This window comes from Malaclemys terrapin, chromosome 1 (genome assembly GCF_027887155.1).
Source record: "Malaclemys terrapin pileata isolate rMalTer1 chromosome 1, rMalTer1.hap1, whole genome shotgun sequence".
NCBI lineage: Eukaryota > Metazoa > Chordata > Testudines > Emydidae > Malaclemys > Malaclemys terrapin.
In genome coordinates this window covers 54698546-54718560 of record NC_071505.1, presented here as the reverse complement: position 1 = coordinate 54718560, position 20015 = coordinate 54698546, and the positions used below count along the sequence as shown (strand labels likewise).

The window sequence follows — 20015 nt, the reverse complement described above, 5'->3', positions numbered from 1 at the left end:
AATCCACATAAGAAGTCTACTTGAGGACCTTCAAGGTAGCATGTTAGTCATGACTACTACCTGTAAGTTCTCAGTCATGCATGGACATGTGACTTGCCCATGTGACGCCAAAACTCCATCTTGTAGCTGGGATTCTACACAGGGGGAGGGAGAGGTGTCCACCCACAAGAGAGAGTCTATTTAAACCCCTCCATTTTATTTTCAGCTGGCTCAAGAGAGAGCCTATGCACCCCCAAAGGATACCTGAAAGAAACTGGGACAAAGACAGTAACTACAGGGGGTGTGAGTGATTGCTGGACCCAGACTAGAAGAAGGCTAGTCTGTAAAAGAGGCTTATTGGAACATCTCTGAGGGTGAGATTTTATCTGTATTCAGCTTCTTACTGTATTAGGCATAGACTTGCATGTTTTATTTTATTTTGCTTGGTAGTTCACTTTGTTCTGTCTGTTATCACTTGGAACCATTTAAATCCTACTTTTTGTATTTAATAAAATCACTTTTTACTTCTCTATTAACCCAGAGTATGTATTAATACCGGGGGGGGGGGGGGGGGGGGCAAATAGCTGTGCATATCTCTCTGTGTTCTAGAGGGCAAACACTTTATACAGGGTACAATGGATTTATTTGTGGTTTGGACCCCATTAAAAGCTGGGCATCTGAGTGTTACAAACAAAAACCCTTCCTAAGCCATTTTCAGTTAAACATGTAGCTTTTGGGAAACGTGGTTCAAACTTGGGTCTGGGTTTGTAGCAGGCTAGCGGGTCTGGCTCAAAACTGGCAGGGCACTAAACCCACAACCTGGCAAAAAAGGCGGGCTCAGGGGTAGCACATCAGGTGGCAGCCCCAAGGGGGTTTCTGTAATCCAACCCGTCACACCTATTACTGTCCCAGATTCAGGATTTACCTGAAGCTTGCTCCCTCTGAGCAAGTTTCTCCTTCTTCCTAGGTTGAAGAATGCTGCTGAGCGCTACTGCCTGGAGACGAATCCATCTTTCAAAAGTCACTCTGTCCTGTGTCACAGACCAACAATATTTTAGATGTGGTTACATCAAAGGTAGGCGCATGTCATTGGTGATTTCCTGTGCCTCTATAAGTGTACCAAGGTATGCAGAAAATAATATTTCTTCTCTCTGTAATGTTATTCAAATAGGATGAAATTCACTTAACCGCTTAAAATAAGGCTTGAATGGGACTTGAGTGGTGAACAGGTTTTGTGTTACCCCTCTGCATGTGGGTAAATTTCACGCATCTCGAGCAGGGTCAGAATGGTGGAATCTGAAAGATTAGTGGGCAGTTAGGAATGATAGTTGGGGATTAGCAGTGGTTGCTCTCTCTGCTGATCAGAAATGATACTCCCCAGGAAATTTTCCCTTAGAGGAAAGAGTAAAAAGCAGCTTAAGAGTAGCAGCTTTTCTATGTTCCAACCTATCATAGTGTTTCATAGGCAGTGGTCTGAGTTTTATTTTGTTTCTTTTCATTTCTATGGGAAAATTCATAATGTCAGAGAAAAGGTTAAGGAAAAGGGGTTATTTCAAAATAATTGCTTTCTCAAAGGGGAAAAAAAGTTACGTATACAGTAGAGACTGTTATAAATAAAAGGAGACAGGTTCTACCATCATTTCCAATCTAAAGATTTATTCACAGTATCCAAGTGTCCAGCTTAGCAGTGCATCTCTGGGTTCCATCCCTATTGCAGACCAGGCTCTGGGAGCGGCAGGGAAAAGGAAGAAGTAGACATTGAGGGAGAAGAAGAAGTGAGGATGGGAAGAGGAGCATGGAGAGCAGTGATCACCAGACAGAAAACAATATTCATTCTTCATATTGTAACAAGTAGTCTGCTACAACCATAGATGGCAAGGTCCAGAGAGAGGGGCTGTGGTGCTTTTAGGTAAATGCTGAATGCCCCAAGAAATGGGGAGACAACCTTTTAGTATAATATAGGTCACTATTAGTAGATTCTTCTAGATTTTCAGCCTACATTTTCCTTTTCTTTATTACACCCCACTATTCCTAGCTAAGTCTTTTTGGCAACTTTCAGGCCAAGGAAGAACATTCTTAGTGTTTTGTTTAATGATGTTAGAGCATACCATGTTAATCACAATTTATTTGTACTTAAGAATCTATAAGTACAAATATTAATATTATTTGTATCCTTGTATCTAATGCTGGATAAGATCTATTATCTTATGAGTTTGTATCTGCAGCTGTCACACTAGTACCAGTGTCTGGCATAGCAAGGTACCCAATGGAACTTCATGGAGTCTTCTGCTCTTCTCCTGACCCTGGTTATAGGCAGCAGTGCCTGGGATACATTTTTTTTTTTCTTGGACAAGGGGGTCTAATTATTGTGGTAAATGTTACTCTGTAATATGAAAGTTTTATCAAAGAGGGGAGGTCTTACAGCATGATCTAAAGTGGTCAGATTCTAGTTTAGATTACTCTCTTCTGGAATTTTGTTCCACAGCCAGATCTCCTTAACGGATAACGCCTTAACTCTGGCTCGCATAGTGTTTTGTCCTGAGCTTTGATCAGCATTGTTCCAGTGGAATGTAGCTATATTGGTAGTTCATAGATGGAAATGTAGTCTCTCATGTACTTAGGACCTAGGGTTGCCTAGTGTTTGGTTGGACATATTCCTGGAGGTTTCATCACATGACATAATCTTTAATTAAAAATTGATCTTTAAGTCCTGGAGACTCCAGAACAATCCTGGAGGGTTGGCAACCCTATTAGGACCAGATCCATTAATGGCTCTGAAGAACATGCACAAGGCCTTGAACTGGCAGTGAAAATGGACCAAGAGCTAGTGTTGATGTGGCCTAACCTGTGGAGAAAGTGGGCTGTTTTAGTCTGTACTACCTGCAACCTTACTTACTATTGTTCATATTTATATTCCGGGAATTATGATTATACAGTCTGGAGTTGATAAATGAGGCCAGGTCTCTGGCTCACAGGAAGAGATGAAAGGTAGAGGTTTTCTGGATCAGTCCTGGCTTTATGAGGATTGGGTGCAATATTGCATTGTGTGTAATTTACATATCGTCCTAGGTGAGATGACATTGATTTACATGTAATAGGAAAATGGTTCTGTCATGTATTTCAGCCCATGCACTCTGCATCTGTAATGCATCAAAACACGCATGGCCTATATGAAATACATATGTCATCGCTGGAGAGGGGATCTGTCTCTCAGCCCGCCTGGCAGCTTGCTTGCCATGTGCTCTTAGGCAAGCTGTTACAGGCGCAGGAGACAACACAATGGCCCGGGGGACCCCAACCCCGTCAATCCCCGCGCGGCGGGGACCCCCAACCCACACTGGGGGGGGGGGTTGCTGGCCCAGCACACGCACGAGTTTCCATCTCCCTGCCACCTGCCTCCCGGGCGCTGGCCGTGAAAGGGCGACCCCGACAGCCAGCGCTGTGGGGGGTGAGAGGCCCGGGCTGCCCTAGTCGCCTCAGCTCTCCGTCCGCCTCCCTGGCTGCTGCCTGCTCACCGCAGCCGCGTCCCCGCGCCCCTCCGGCCGCCCGGCGCCGCCAGCAGATGCGAACCTGCCGCCTCGCGCTGCCTGGGGCTCGGAGGGCTGCGGGCGGCCGCTGGTTGGCGGCGGGGGGACACGTGAGGGAGGAGGGGCGGCGGGCGGCAGCGGGAGCCGGAGTTTCCCCGACAGCTGGAGGTTGCGGCGGCGGCTCCTCCTCCCCGCTCGAGCCAGGGCCCCCCGCGCTCCTCCTTATTTACAAACACACAAAGGGCCGGGCCGGGGTCGCGTCTGCAGCCGGCATGGGAGACAAGAAGAGCCCGACCAGGTAAGGGCGGCGCGGGGGCCTGGCGCCGGCAGCGCCCGCGCCCTGGATTAGCGGCGCCTCCTGGCCGGGCCCGACCCTGCGCCGGGAGCAGCGGCGGCGGCGGAGAGCCGGCTCCGCCGTGCAGCGGCCATGGCGGCCGTGGGAGCCGGGCTGCAGCGGGGGCGGTCGGGCCGGGCTGAGAGCCGGGCCTGACCCACCGCCCTGCCTGTTTTGTCCCTCCCCTCGTTGTGTGTGTTGCAGGCCGAAGCGGCAGCCGAAACCCTCCTCGGACGAGGGCTACTGGGACTGCAGCGTGTGCACCTTCCGGAACAGCGCCGAGGCCTTCAAGTGCATGATGTGCGATGTGAGGAAGGGCACCTCCACCCGGTGAGTGTCCGGCCACCCCGGCCCGGCCGCCGGCGAGCAGCTCGCAGCAGCCCCGGCATGCCAGTGAGCCGCCTGCTGCAGTAGGAACTAGGTTAGATTTATTGGGGACTCTATCGCCCGCGGGCTGCAGGGACAGGGACCAGAAATGCTGCAGCGTTTGATCCCAGAGTCATTTAACCCTTTGGCTCTGCCAGCTAAGAGGCATTTTCCTTTATAAAATTAACAGAATACTTGTCCAGACACTAGCTGATTCAGCTCTGAAATCATCTGGAAGGGAAGAAGAGGTGAGCTCCCTTCATTGCAAGGAGCTTCCTGGGCTTGACTAACATCTTGTTGTGCTTTGATTAATGTGTGGTAGTATCCAAGCAGGTTTCCTTTTGTATGTTGTACTAAAATAGCGTATGCAATGTTACATTTTTTATATAATGCCTATGGAGTATATTCACCTAATTATGAAAATAATTCTGTGCAGCATGGGATAATTATTTTCAAGTTTTAATGTATAAAACTATTTGTACAAAGTACAATGTGTTAAACTATTTTTTTTAATTGAAAGAAAGACAGGTGTGGGTCACCTTTATGCTAATTTACCTAACCCATTTGCCTGTATTAGTATTTTTTCTTTATGCAGTAGCCTAATTCTGTTTCCTTAAAAACCCTAAACAAAAATCCCTAAATTTTGTTTATTTTATCTCTAACATTAAAGAACTGTTCTGTTTATTTTCAGCCCCACCTTTGAGATTCCATTTCTCTACAGAGGTGATTGTCCCTACTAATTTTACAAAAGAAATATAAATTAGCTGAGTGTCGTTATACAGTCAGTCTGAAAATCAGTGACTTCCTAGAACAACCTTTTTCTTTAAAACTCCTTCAGAAAGCATGGTGGGAATTATTTGGATCCAACACGTCTGTATAGTTTTAATATTATAGGTTAGAACAGAGATAGACAATTATTTTTTGTCAAGGTCCACATTTCCTAATCAAGATATAGTCAAGGTCCAGACTCCAGAGGAAATAATAATACCCCCCCCCCCCCAATAATGACAAGAAGAAAATAAAAATATTTTGGTGTCTGTTCAAAAGCGTTTGGTGGTCCAGATTTGGCCCACGGTCCGCCTATTGATTACTCCTGGTTTAGAACATGCACTAGAGGATGGATAATTCTATAAAACCAACAAGAGTGCAATTGTAGAGTCCTTTGCCTATTAGCATAAGAAAATACTTATTTAATGAGCTTTTATTATTATTACTATTATACCTTATCAGTTAAACTTGCTAGCAAAAGAAGTTTGTGGCCATAGAAGTCGCAGTATTCTCAAGAGTTATAAGAACTTCATTCCAGACATAAACCATAACAATACTGAATATGACTTTTGCAATGAATTTATGGTAAATCAATGTTAGAATACAAAACTGTGTAGAATTGAGTAAAATAATTTCAGGATATTTTTTGGGGTGGGGTGGGGGGGACCATAATGAATTTTTAAGTATTTTTCAAAGCTAACTTTTAAATTAAAATGAGACTGCCTTCCTGCTTAAGTCACTTTGTCAGTTTTCAGAGAATTTAATAAGCTATAAATCTTTAATAGAAGCAAGGTGGGTGAGGTAATATCTTTTACTGGACCAACTTCTGTTGATGAAAGAGACAAGCTTCACAAACCTGAACAAGAGCTCGGGCTAAGCGCCATAGCTTGTCTCGTTCACCCACAGAACTTGGTCCTATAAGGATTACCTCACCCACCTTGTGTTTCTACTACCCTGGGACCAACATGAGTACAACAGCACTGCAGACATACGTCTTAATAGTCAGACAGCATCCTTAAAAATTACAATGCCAGAAGAGTGAAAGCAAAATTTCCCCAACAAGTTTAATACAAATGAAGATGACAGCTTCTCCTAGACTTCATTAAGGACTCAAAGCCAGTTGAAATAGTGTTTTATTACACTAAAAAAATCATTTGGGAGAAAAGTATTAGAATCTACAGGTGGCATTGGCTAGAGAGGCAGCTGTGGGAAACCATTGCTTTATTCTACGGTATTTTAAAAAGAAAAAAACCCTAATTTTGTTTTTCCTTGTTCAGTGATATTCTGATATGGAGGGTTTCAGTAGATTCATGGATTTTTGTTCCCCCACTTGAAAACCTAAACCAAACGTGTAACTGACTAGACATACGGATTTCTTGCCATAAAACATAGTCATATTTTCAAAACCAGCCTTCTAAGTTTTGTTTACAGCACCATGTGTGCAAAGTCCTGAATTTACACATGTCAGTCATATGTACAGATAGTTGATTCACATGTTCAGTTACATTTGCGCGCACAAATTAAGCCCTAATCCTGCATTTGGATTTGTGCTAGTGGATGCCTGTGCCCATGGAGCCTAATGAAGTTCTTCATGTATGGATCCAATTATAGGTAGTGCAAACAAAAAAAGTGTTTTTAATCAGAGGGAAGAGTAGACACTCCCAAATAACACTTTTGTGTGAGAGAGAGTGGATGAATTCTGTAGCCTTTTAAGAACATAAGAATGTCCGTACTGGGTCAGACCAAAGTTCCATCCAGCCCAGTAACCTGTCTACCGACAGTGGCCAATGCCAGGTGCCGCAGAGGGAGTGAACCTAACCGGTAATGATCAAGTGATCTCTCTCCTGCCATCCATCTCCACCCTCTGACAAACAGAGGCTAGGGACACCATTTCTTACTCATCCTGGCTAATAGCTATTAATGGACTTAACCTCCATGAATTTATCCAGTTTTCTTTTAAACCCTGTTATAGTCCTAGCCTTCACAATCTCCTCAGGTAAGGAGTTCCACAAGTTGACTGTGTGCTGTGTGAAGAAGAACTTCCTTTTATTTGTTTTAAACCTGCTGCCCATTGATTTCATTTGGTGGCCCCTATTTCTTATATTATGGAAACAAGTAAATAACTTTTCCTTATTCACTTTCTCCACATCACTCATGATTTTATATACTTCTATTATATCCCCCCTTAGTATCCTCTTTTCCAAGCTGAAAAATCCTAGCCTCTTTAACCTCTCCTCATATGGGACCCGTTCCAAACCCCTAATCATTTTAGTTGCCCTTCTTTGAACCTTTTCTAATGCCAGTATATCTTTTTTGAGATGAGGAGACCATATCTGTACGTAGTATTCAAGATGTGGGCGTACCATGGATTTATATAAGGGCAATAAGATATTCTCAATACCCTTTTTAATGATTCCTAACATCCTGTTTGCTTTTTTGACTGCCACTGCACACTGCGTGGACATCTTCAGAGAACTATCCATGATGACTCCAAGATCTTTTTCCTGATTAGTTGTAACTAAATTAACCCCCATCATATTGTATGTATAGTTGGGGTTATTTTTCCCAATGTGCATTACTTTACATTTATCCACATTAAATTTCATTTGCCATTTTGTTGCCCAATCACTTAGTTTTGTGAGATCCTTTTGAAGTTCTTCACAGTCTGCTTTGATCTTAACCATCTTGAGCAGTTTAATATCATCTGCAAACTTTGCCACTTCACTATTTACCCCTTTCTCCAGATCATTTATGAATAAGTTGAATAGGATTGGTTCTAGGACTGACCCTTGGGAACACCACTAGTTACTCCTCTCCATTCTGAAAATTTACCATTTATTCCTACCCTTTATTCCCTGTTTTATAACCAGTTCTCAATCCATGACAGAATCTTCCCTCTTATCCCATGACAACTTAATTTACGTAAGAACCTTTGGTGAGGGATCTTGTCAAAGGCTTTCTGGAAATCTAAGTACACTATGTCCACTTGATCCCCCTTGTTCACATGTTTGTTTGACCCCTTCAAAGAACTCTAATAGATTAGTAAGACACGATTTCCCTTTACAGAAACCATGTTGACTTTTGCCCAACAATTTATGTTCTTCTATGTGTCTGACAATTTTATTCTTTACTATTGTTTCAACTAATTTGCCTGGTACTGACGTTAGACTTACTGGTCTATAATTGCCAGGATCACCTCTAGACCCCTTTTTAAATATTGGCGTTACATTAGCTATCTTCCAGTCATTGGGTACAGAAGCCGATTTAAAGGACAGGTTACAAACCAAAGTTAGTAGTTCTGCAATTTCACATTTGAGTTCTTTCAGAACTTTTGGGTGAATGCCATCTGGTCCCGGTGACTTGTTAAGTTTACTCAGAATTGCAGAGAAAAAATGCAGACAACTACAGACCGTGAATGTTGTATTTTTGAAAGCCACTGGAGAACAGCTGAAAATGAGATACTTGAATTTTCATTGTTCCAATATTAAGTGCATGCTATTAATACAATATAATAAATATTTTCAATCTTTTCACTGTCAAATAATGGAATTTTTTTTACATTTCTACAAAGTTTGACTTTTTTATAATAATAGGTATATCTCCATATATTATTATCTCATAGAGCTGGAAAGGACCCTGAAAGGTCATCGAGTCCAGCTCCCTGCCTTCACTAGTAGGACCAAGTACTGATTTTTGCCGCAGATCCCTAAGTGGCTCCCTCAAGGATTGAACTCACAACCCTGGGTTTAGCAGGCCAATGCTCAAACCACTGAGCTATCCCTCCCTTCCCATGCTAATAGATAGGCATTGATTATGATTTTATAAAAAGATAAGTAAAAACAATTTAAATGTGGGTTTTCATCTTACATGGTTAAACTGGGCAGTATTTGGACTGGAGACCTCCCAGAGAAATCCTGGATGCTGCAGGAAGTGATGTGATTCATTAGGTAGCGCACTCTTTTTCTTTTTGTTAACACAAAATCAGTGCCCTAGCATGGAGCCAGGCTTCAATATACTGCCATTTGGATAAGACATACAGTCAAGACCTTTGTTTTAAGTTAAAAATCCCATTACTTTGGACAGTAAAGCTGGATTCCATTTTGGGTAACTTCACTCATGACCTAAATTCTTCCTCTAGATAGATACAGTATTTTTATTTACTTTCTAACCGATGTTGTTTGTAGTTGCTGGGTGCTAAGTTATTGCGTTCCACCGCATAGGAAACTGCATTTCAAAGCAGAGTGAAGTGATTTCTCTGTCATTTGTAAAACATTTTGGGAACTTTCTGGATGAAAGATGCTGTATACATGTATATAAGACAATATTCATCATGCCTTATGCAGCCAAATCTCTCACTGAAATTCAGTAGAGCCCTAAGATATTGCTTTATAGAAGGAACTGGTAGTGACCTCTATATTTAGGTTGCCTAATACTTTCCATTATAAAAGATTCTTATGATCTCTCTTGAGAAGCTCTGAAACCTCTGTTGCTTGTACCAAGGCTTTGAAATGTAGCAGGGGAGAGCCCTACAGTTAGATTAAGTGCCTTTTTTATTTGTCCCATGAAATTTTGCTGAGATATAAAGAGCTGAAAATCATTACTTTCTGTCACTTGCATTGCTAAGGAAAATTGTGGCACCATGCCAAAATAACAGAACATGAAAACATTCTATAATACCAGGCCCACATCACTCCCAAAGCAGTGGTGGACACTGCAGTGGGATCCCTGAGACTAGATGCCTGTTCCACCTCCCTCCTATACCTACCTAATTGTGGGGCAGGTGTCCTCCTAAGTTTGGGTGGGGGTAAGAGAGGGGGAAAGAGAACTGAGCTGGGTTACCCTGACCACCCGTGAACCCAGCACATGATCCCTGAGGCCCATCTTCATCTTCCTCCACTCACATGCTTTGTAGTAAGTCTTCTGCTGAAAGCTAAAGTAGTTAGGCCAGTAGTTCAAGTGATAGACGTCTATGCTGGAATGCTAAATATTCAGGGTTCCAACCCTGCTGAAGTTGCTTGATGAAGGGCTTGTTAGAGTTGTACCTAATAGAATTTTTGTTTACCTTTTTCCTTTTGAAAACAAATAAACTCCCTAGGAAATTGTATGACCCAAAGTATGTTAAAATAATGTTGTTTGGGTTGCAGAGTCAAGTGCTCAAAAGTTTAAAAATGCAAGATGTAAGGTTGCTCATGCAACCTTAGTTATGCTTTTAATTGATTACATGCTACGTCCCCCACTGCTGCCCACCCTCCCTTTCTATCCCTGTTTCATTCATTGCACAGGATAAACACACAAGGGGGCAGAATTAAGGTTACATGGGCAACTGTAAATCTGGCTTTTCCTAACTTTCAGGTGCTTAACTGTGTAAACTAAACAATATTCTTTTAACATAGTTTTTAAAATGTAATTAAAGAGGGTTTTCGTTTAATAGGTGGCTTTCTTTAGATTTAACAAAATTAAATGGTATGTCAAACTAACTAAATAGGTGGAAATCTAAAACACACTTTTATTAATATAATTTCAAATAGTATTCTTTAGGAATATAAGAACAGCAGAATTGCTATATAAGAATGTGTTTTTGTTTTTTTTTTTTTTTCCCCAAGCCATGGTCTGCGGGCCCCTACTATGCCTAAGCTTTCCAAAGGGTTCTGCACCTTCATATGAAATTTTTTAGGGGGCCACAAATGAAAAAAAGATTGAAAACCACTGATATATAAAGTTAAATAGTTATGGTTTCTTTAATTATATTTCTGAAGTTATGATTTGGGGCTTATTACTCCTAAATTGATCTTTAAATTACTTGTATTGCTTGCTTTGAATTTAGTAAAAATTTCATCTGGCTTCTAAACGGCAAATTGGTGCAAAGCTATACAAACCCCCCAAAAAATGGATTTGGGTTTTTTTGTGTGGATTCTGACATTTTATAAAATGTAGCACTCTTTAATAAACATATTGGGCCACCTGTTTTACACTACAGTAGAATCTCAGAGTTATGAACTGACTAGTCAACCGTACACCTCATTTGGAACAGGAAGTACGCAATCAGGCAGCAAAGACCAAAAAAAAAAGGCAAATACGGTACAGTACAGTGCTGTGTGAAACATAAACTAAAAATAAAGGGAAAGTTTAAAAAAAAAAAGACTTGACAAGACAAGGAAACTGTTTATGTGCTTGTTTCATTTAAATTAAGATGGTTAAAAGCAGCATTTTTCTTCTGCTGAAAGTTTCAAAGCTGTATTAAGTTAATGTTCAGTTGTAAACTTTGAAAGAACAACCATAACGTTTTGTTTAGAGTTATGAACATTTCAGAGTTATGAACAACCACTGTTGCTGAGGTGTTCATAACTTTCAGGTTCTACTGTACACCAGTAATGCAAGAGATGTAGACAGGTATTTGAGGATCACCCCAGTTTCAGGGAAGCTTCTAGAGGCATAGAGATGCAGCCTCACCACACTCCACTGCTGAAATGGGAATATGATGGAAAAAAGGGGGCGCGGCTGGAGTATCCTTACGCTCTGCTTATCTCAGTTATAGGATTGCCCCTTCCACCCAGCCTGATTTTGAGGAACGCAAAAGACCTCGCTGAGTTATACCAGGAGACTGACAATGGTGCACAACTGGGCTAGGAAACGAGATGCTCAAAAGCCACCTTCGAACCCCTTCCCCCTAGATATTTGTTCTGCATTTCTTGGCTATAGCAGAGGTTCTATGATCTGGGCCACTAGTTTTCTGCATGTATTTTAAAAAAGACTAGGCTGTTCCTGGTAAACTTGTAAATGTGAGATATAGATTTCCATTTGAAACTCTCTTGTGACTTAATATGCATTGAGAAATTATAAATAAAATGCTTTTTTTTATTTGGTTATCAGGGTCATTTTTCTTCATAAAACATGTGAAATATGTTTGGTCATGTGCCATCTGGATATTTACAGTTACAAATGAGTTACATTTAACCAAATCTGGTATGTTTATTTCTTTTGAAATGCAGTACCTCTCAGTGCTGATGGCCAGAGCATATCTAGCATATCTGAGTTTTAACACGTCTAGGTTACAGCAGCTTATTAAGGACTGATCTTTTGTATTCCAATACTCAGATTTGTATTTTGGGGGAGGGGGAGAATTGGCTGCTATGCTGATTTTACCAAATTCAGGACTGAATCAAGCTTAATGTATTGAAGAGCCAAAAGGGCATGCATTTGAATGTACATATGGCAGTTTTTGAAAAAGAAATATTTGCAAGTGTTGAGAGTGAAAACAAATTTACAAAGACATTGTACTGTATATGACTGCTTATGCCATTGGTCTTTAATATGAAATTATTATGAGGAAGAGCTGAGTATGTCATAAGTAAATTGCTTCCTCGCTTTCTATACGTAACCATTAGGAGTCAGAAATACTGAATTGGATTCTTTTAAGGTTTATATGACCTTTGTTAAATCTGTGCATCACAGTGCTGATTTTTTAAATTTTTTATCAAAAACGTAATGAACTTTGAGTTTCAGAAAGCTTTATTTTTTGCACAAGTAGTCAAATGAAATGGAGTTCTTGTATCATGATGGGGTGCCATCTTTATTTTGAACACTGTTAGGAGCAGTTTGTATGGGAAGAAGAGGTCATAATTAGCTGATAAACAGAAGAGCAGACTTGAAGTAGTGCGTTTGAAAAATATTTATAGCCTGTTTTTCAGAATTAGCTCTTAGTGTTAAATGTATTTGATATTTTAAACCTAACTGATAGATAAATTTCAACCATGTTCTTTTGCAAAATGTTTTTCAAAAAATCTGAACTTGATATTTTGACTGTTTTATGTAACTATCTCCTGATTTCTCCTGTGTCTGTAAAAAACCAAACAAGCATTTCATTTGAATTTAAATTTAAAGTTGTTCCAGTAGTACATGAGCTATGTCATACAACTATGTCTGGTTGATGCAAACTAAATTAGAGATTTCATCTGAGATCAAGGCACAGAATATATTGGTTTTATTGACAACCAGCTTTGTGTTGAGGAGCTTGAAGTGAAGCTTAGGTAACTTTTAGGGCTGTCGATTAGTCGCAGTTAACTCATGCGATTAACTCAAAAAAATTAATCTTGATTAATTGCACTGTTAAACAATAGAATACCAATTGAAATTTATTAAATATTTTTGGATGTTTTTCTACATTTTCAAATATATTGATTTCTATTGCAACACAGAATACAAAGTGTACAGTGCTCACTTTATATTATTACTTTTTATTACAAATATTTGCACTGTAAAAATGATAAAAGAAATGGTTTGAGCATTGTCCTGCTAAAGCCAGGGTTGTGAGTTCAATCCTTGAGGGGGATATTTAGGGATATGGGGCAAACAAAATAGTTGGGGATTGGTCCTGCTTTGAGCAGGGGGTTGGACTAGATGACCTCCTGAGGTTCCTTCCAACCCTGATATTCTATTCTACAAAATAGTATTTTTAAATTCACCGCATACAAATACTGTAGTGCAATCTCTTTATGGTGAAAGTGTAACTTACAAATGTAGATTTTTTTTTATTACATCAAAAACAAAACAATGTAAAACTTTAGAGCCTAGAAGTCCACTCAGTCCTATTTCTTGTTCAGCCAATCGCTAAGACAAACAAGTTTGTTTACATTTATGGGAGATACTGATGCCTGCTTCTTATTTACAATGTCACCTGAAAGTGAGAACAGGCATTCACATGGCACTTTTGTAGCTGGCGTTGCAAAGTATTTACATGCCAGATATGCTAAACTTTTGCATGCCCCTTCATGTTTCAGCCACCAGTCCAGAGGACATGCTTCTATGCTGATGATGCTTGTTTAAAAAAAAAAGTGCATTAATTAAATTTGTTACGGAACTCCTTGGGGGAGAATATGTCTCCTGTTCTGTTTTACCCGCATTCTGCCATATATTTCATGTTATAGCAGTCTTGGATGATGACCCAGCACATGTTGTTTATTTTAAGAACACTTTCACAGCAGATTTGACAAAATGCAAAGACTGTACCAATCGGAGATTTCTAAAGATAGCTACAGCACTCAACCCAAGGTTTAAGAATCTGAAGTGCCGTCCAAAATCTGAGAGGGACGAGGTGTGGAGCATGCTTTCAGAAGTCTTAAAAGAGCAACACTCTGATGAGGAAACTATAGATCCCGAACCACCAAAAAAAAGAAAATCAACCTGCTGGTGGCATCTGACTCAGATGATGAAAATGAACATATGTTGGTCCACTCTGCTTTTGATCGTTATTGAGCAAAACTCGTCATCAGCATGGACGCATGTCCTCTGGAATGGTGGTTGAAGCATGAAGGGACATATGAATCTTTAGTGCATCTGGCACGTAAATATCTTGTGACACTGACTAGAACAGTGCCATGTGAACTCCCGTTCTCTCAGGTGACATTGTAAACAAGCAGGCAACTTTATCTCCTGCAAATTGTAACCAAACTTGATTGACTGAAGTAGGACTGAGTGGACTTGTAAGTGCTAAAGTTTTACATTGTTTTATTTTTGAATGCAGGGTTTTTTATCATAATTCTACATTAGTAAGTTCAACTTTCATGATAGTTATTTCACTACAGTACTTGTATTAGGTGAATTGAAAAATACTATTTTTGTTTTTTACTGTGAAAATATTTGTAATCAAAAATAAATATGAAGTGAACACTTTACACTTCGTATTCTGTGTTGTAATTGAAATTAATATATTTGAAAATGTAGAAAACATCCAAAAATATTTAAATGGTATTCTAGTATTGTTTGAGAGCGATTAATTTTTTTAATCGCTTGACAGCTCTAGTAACTTTCTCTGACACCTTGACTTTCTGCGAGAACATGAACTATGATGATAAAGAAATAGGAATCCGGGATTACTTCGCACTCTGTCAAGGGAAAGGCCTTTTCTCCCCCTTCCTATTGTCACTGGAACTGATGAAGTCAGAGCTATTGGAAAACCTCTACTTATTGCTGTTCTTGGCCTTCTAGATCCCAGTACTTCAAGTGTTGTTCAACCCTCCTTTTACACCGTTGGTAGATGTGTTTCCTGAAGGGCACATCTGATGCAAATGTATGCTGGATAACATAGGCATAGTTGAAAGGGTTTGGGGAGGTGAAGGAAAAAGGTCTGAGAATGTACTGCATAGGAGGGATTCATAGACTCATAGGGATTCAGACTCCAGGGCCAGAAGAGACTGTTATGATCATCTAGTGACAGTCTGACCTCTGTATAAGACAGAGCCAGAGAACTTCCTCAAAATAATCTTTTCTGAACTAGAACATATCTTAAAAAAACAATCTTGAATTAAAAATTGAGAATCCATCACATCCCTTAGTAAATTGTTCCAGTGGTTAATTACTTTTTCTGTTAAAAATATATGCCTTATTTCCAGGCTGAATTTGTCTAGCCTCATCTTCCAGCCATTAGACATTTGTTTGCAAGATTGAAGAGACCATTATCAAATATTTGTTCCCCATTTAAGTACTTATAGACTATAATCAAGTCACCCCTTAACCTTTCTCTTTAAGCTAAATAGATTGAGATCCTTGAGTCATTATTATAAGGTGTGTTGTCTAATTCTTTAATCATTCTCGTGGCTCTTCTCTGAACACTCTCCAGTTTATCAGCATCCTTCTTGAATCGTGGACACCAGAACTGGACACACTATTCCAGCACCGAGCTCTCCACAAAATACAAAGGTAAAATAACCTCTACTTCTCAAGATTTCCCTCTTTCGCATCCAAGGATCACATTAGCCCTTTTAGCCCCAGCATTGCACTGGGAATTCATATTCAGCTGATTATTCACCATGACCCCCAAATCTTTTTCAGAGTCACTGCTTTCCAGGATAGAGTCCCCCATCTTACTGAAGTATGGCTTATGTTCTTTGGTCCTAAATGAATACATTTACATTTAGCTGTATTAAAATGCATGTTGTTTACTTGCGCCCAGCTTACCAAGCAATCCACATCACTCTACATTACTGGCCTGATATTTCTCTCCATTATTTACCACACCCTAATCTTTTGTCACATGCAGACTTTATGGGTGACGATTTTATGTTCTTTTCCAGGTCAGGGTTGTGCTGAATCCTGTTGATCTATCTTAGCTATGTGTAAGGCATCTGTCACTTTGGTATTGAAGTGCATTTAAAAAAAAAAAAAAAAAAATTTGGAATTTACTCCTGGGGTGCTTCTAGGAGGACTGCTATGGGTCCTAATGAGCATTCTAATGATTCTGGCTCTTCTGTTGTCCTTCATTCTTTCACCTAAATAGTGTGTGTTAATATAATTTAGTTATTTTTTTTTTAAATGGGTGCAAGTGGGGTTAATAAATTTGGTGTCAGTGCCACCAGTCTCCTCTTCTTTAGCTATCTTGCTGTTGCATGGTCTGAAAGATATAGAGATTTGAATGAATACCTGAGTCAAGATTAATTTGGATAAGACAGAGATGATATTGGTACCATCTTCTAAAGGGAAACTTGACCAGCTTGCATTATTATTTTTTTGAAAGGTTTGGGGAAGGGCCACCATCAACTAGAAAACTCCTCATCCTTCTGGCTTTCATCTGAAAGCAATGACTTGTCCTTAAACTTGGGTATTCCATAGTGCTTGGCTTTGCCATAATTAGAACACACAAATTGATTTTTTTTCCCCTAGTGGAAAAAGAGCTTCTTAATCTATCGTTCATTTAAAAAGTAGAACTACCAACTCTAAAAAACAGATAAAAGGTCAGCTTGACTGGTTCAACAACAAACTGCTGCTTACAAATATAGGGTCAGATTGCCCCCTTATGCTTTCTGAACAGAAGAGCTTGTATCTGCTTGCGTGAGGAGAGGAACAGAGAAGTTGAGTGCTGCTTCTGTGGCATCATCTTCTCCTGGGCTTCTGTAAACTCCCCACTGTGAGCTGAAGAAAAAGCTGTATTGTCCACATTCCCTCTCCTTCCTCTCCAGGAAAGCGATGGATATTTATACCCAGTATTAACCCTGCTTTGAGCAATAGTAACTGTGCCTTTGCAGATAAACGGGGGGGGGAGGAGGAGGAGAGGTCATGTTCCCATGAATCCCACAGATCTGGGAGTCTATACCAGCTGCCTGCTCTGCAGACTCCCAAAGGCTTTCTCCTAAGGGGATGTTGTGAAGGAAACTGAGCTTTCTGACCCTTCTACTCCCCCTTCCATTTCGCCTATTGTTTTCTAATAAATAGTAGCTGGCTGAGATCTGTACTCCTTTCAGTTATTTTTTTGTACCAAGTATATTCCAATATTTATTATGTGAACCTACATTTCTTTCTAGGTAGAAAACATATATGAAATAAACATCACTTTGCTGCATACCGGGGGTGGGGGGGGATCAGTTGTAATACCAGTATATGAGAAGTTAAAATACTTTCTGTAACACAGCTAAAGAACATTAGGTTGCTGCTTTTTTTTTTTTTTTTTTAAATACATCCATGAATGGGTTTCTAAAGCTGATGAAATAGATATTTCTTTCTCAGGATGGACTGTTATGCAGCGTACCAGTCCCCTGCAGGATGCTTGCTGGCCTCATCTGTTAAATGCCATCTGGAAAATAGGGCAGTATGTGCTTTAAGGGAATGATTAAATAGGAACACTGCCTCAAGGGGTAGTTTTACGCACATTTATACAGTGACTGATAAAACCATATGGGGCCTGTACATCTATTCTAATTGAATCAGCTTTATAGAAATACAGAATTGCTAGAAATGTAGTAAATGGATAAATTCCAAGTAAATACTTCACAAAACAGAATAGCTAGGAATCTTAAGGTACTGGAAATCAGTCATTGTTGGAAATGCGGGGTCATTTGGAGGTTAGATTATTATTAATTTTTTAAGTGTAGTAAATAGAGTGCAACAATGCAATTTGTATGTATTCGGCATATGGGTTTGGTCTACTCAGAGTTCCATAGCACCATTCAGGCCACTGTTTCCATTGTTTGCAATGGAAGTGATGGTAATGAGAATAAAAAGGGAAGAAAATCATTTGGATTAGTTAAGTAAATTAATAAATGTTGAAGATACTCTTATCATGCACTGTCCTAATGTTGAACTATGGAAGACTAGTTACTCAGAAGATGGCTGTGTGTCGTCATTAGCAGCAATGTTTCTGTAACATTGAAAGGGAAACATAGTTTCATATATTTGGGGTTCTCAAACATTTGTATATTGTGGGCTACATCTTTGTAGAGAGATTGGTCATAGGCCACTGCCCCACCCATCACAATCTGCAGACCACCTCTTCTCCCATTGGTCATTCAATTACATCCCTGTGGCAATGAAAACAATTGCTTATATAGAAAGCAATCTTAAGAAGGTATTTAATGTAATTATAGCTTCTTTCAGTATGACTTAGTGGATAGAAATAAGGAGAGCCATCACCATGTGAGGTCCATTGCAAATGTTCTGTGGACCACAGTTTTAGAGCCAATTTTTAAAAGGTTTTGAATACTTCTTAATTTGTATATTAATTGTCAACATTCTGCACAGTGACACTGCTTCAGTACAGAAGAAATAATTTTAAGTAGAAGCTGCAAATTCACTTTCCATAGAGTTAAAGTTGAGGGGTGATATTTTGCTCTCATTGAAGTTGAGGGTAAAACTTCCATTGACTTCAGAGGTGCCAGGATTCACCGAAGGTCTCTAGTGAAGTTTGAAAAAAGTAGCTAGTTTTGTAATAACTTTTATTTAATATTGCAGTAGCACCCAGTGAGGATCAATATGCTGTTGTGCTAGGTGCTGTACAAAAACCTGCATAGATACAGCTCTTGCACCCAAAGAACTTGCAAAATAGGTAGGTAAGTCTGATATAGTCTGTCTTAATGGGAAAAGAGATATAAAAGAATTTTGAATTTTTAGTTTTGAGAAACTAAGAGAACATTATTAGAGTAGTTGGGAAAAATTGAGTGCCTAGTAAAATTGACTAAAAGGGACACCTTCATCTTGAAAATAACATTATCTGGAAATGTTGTATTTATTACACTTAAGACCATTATAGCTGAAAAGTTGATCTATGAGATTGTGTGTGTGGGGCGGGGGGGGGGAGAGGGGTGACATTTATTTTTATTTCAGTATGGTTTTATGCTTGACAGCTCTTTTGAGCTTGTTTGTTCCTGCAAGAGGACTCTGAGGTACTGAGCATCTTCAACAGCCATTAAAGCCTCTGCGAGTTGAAGGCACTCAGTACGTTGCAGGATCAGGCCCTTCGTGTTTAGTCAGTTTCATAGTTTCCCTGCATAGTCAGCCATTTTCTCATTATTTCAAAAAAAAAAAAAAAAAAAAAAAAATCAATAAGAGAGCAGAAAAACCTTTACAAACTTTTCCAAGTTCCTTTTAAGATTTCAGGACGTGTGATTTAAAAGATGACCTATCAGAAACTAAAATTTTAATTTAAAAAATAATACACCTTTAGCTTGAATCATGAGCTAAAGCCAATAAAAATGTAATTTTGTTTCCACTTTTTAAAAAAAGATTAGATTGTGCAAAAGCGCATGCGGTTAAGGTTTAATTAAATAGACTGTTCAAAATGGAATAAACAGCATGAGATGGAAGCTTTAAATTTCTGCCCTTTTACCTGGAAGCTGAGTTCCATCAGATCCTGCCCCTTAATGACATCAGTATTGGTTTTAGTGAGAAACTGTGGCAAGATTGAATTATCAACTGTTTGCCATCTAGATCTCTACATGAACAAAAGTATTAATCGTTTTACTTTCTAATGTCTTAATCTAAATATTTTTTATGTATTTTTATTTTTTTCCTGAAATCTATTGATTTCTGCCCATATCATGAAGACTTGCGTTTAGTGGCAATTTCTTGGATCTGTGGAAATTCCACATCTGTGCATTTGTAGACTCTGGTCAGAAGATAAGGATGATCAATTCACTATTTTCTTATATAAAATGCTAATAGGATTACAACATGGGTACAAATATGCATCCTGATCCCGCAAGATTTTCCATGTAATGGAATCCCCTGGCCCGCAAGGGGTTCTTTTTGAAGTCAGCAGGACTCCTCCATATGGGACC

The 20015-nt window shown here is 39.6% G+C and overlaps 1 protein-coding gene across 1 annotated transcript in view; it reads left to right on the top strand.

Annotated features, from left to right (window-relative positions):
- The first annotated feature begins 3632 nt into the window (after window positions 1-3632).
- Window positions 3633-20015, top strand: part of YAF2 (YY1 associated factor 2) — a 50158-nt gene continuing 33775 nt past the window's right edge. The window contains exons 1-2 of the mRNA XM_054024564.1: window positions 3633-3804; window positions 4045-4170. Of these exons, the coding sequence (XP_053880539.1) occupies window positions 3779-3804; window positions 4045-4170 (152 nt within the window). The 5' untranslated portion in view covers window positions 3633-3778. The remainder of the gene's footprint in view (window positions 3805-4044; window positions 4171-20015) is intronic.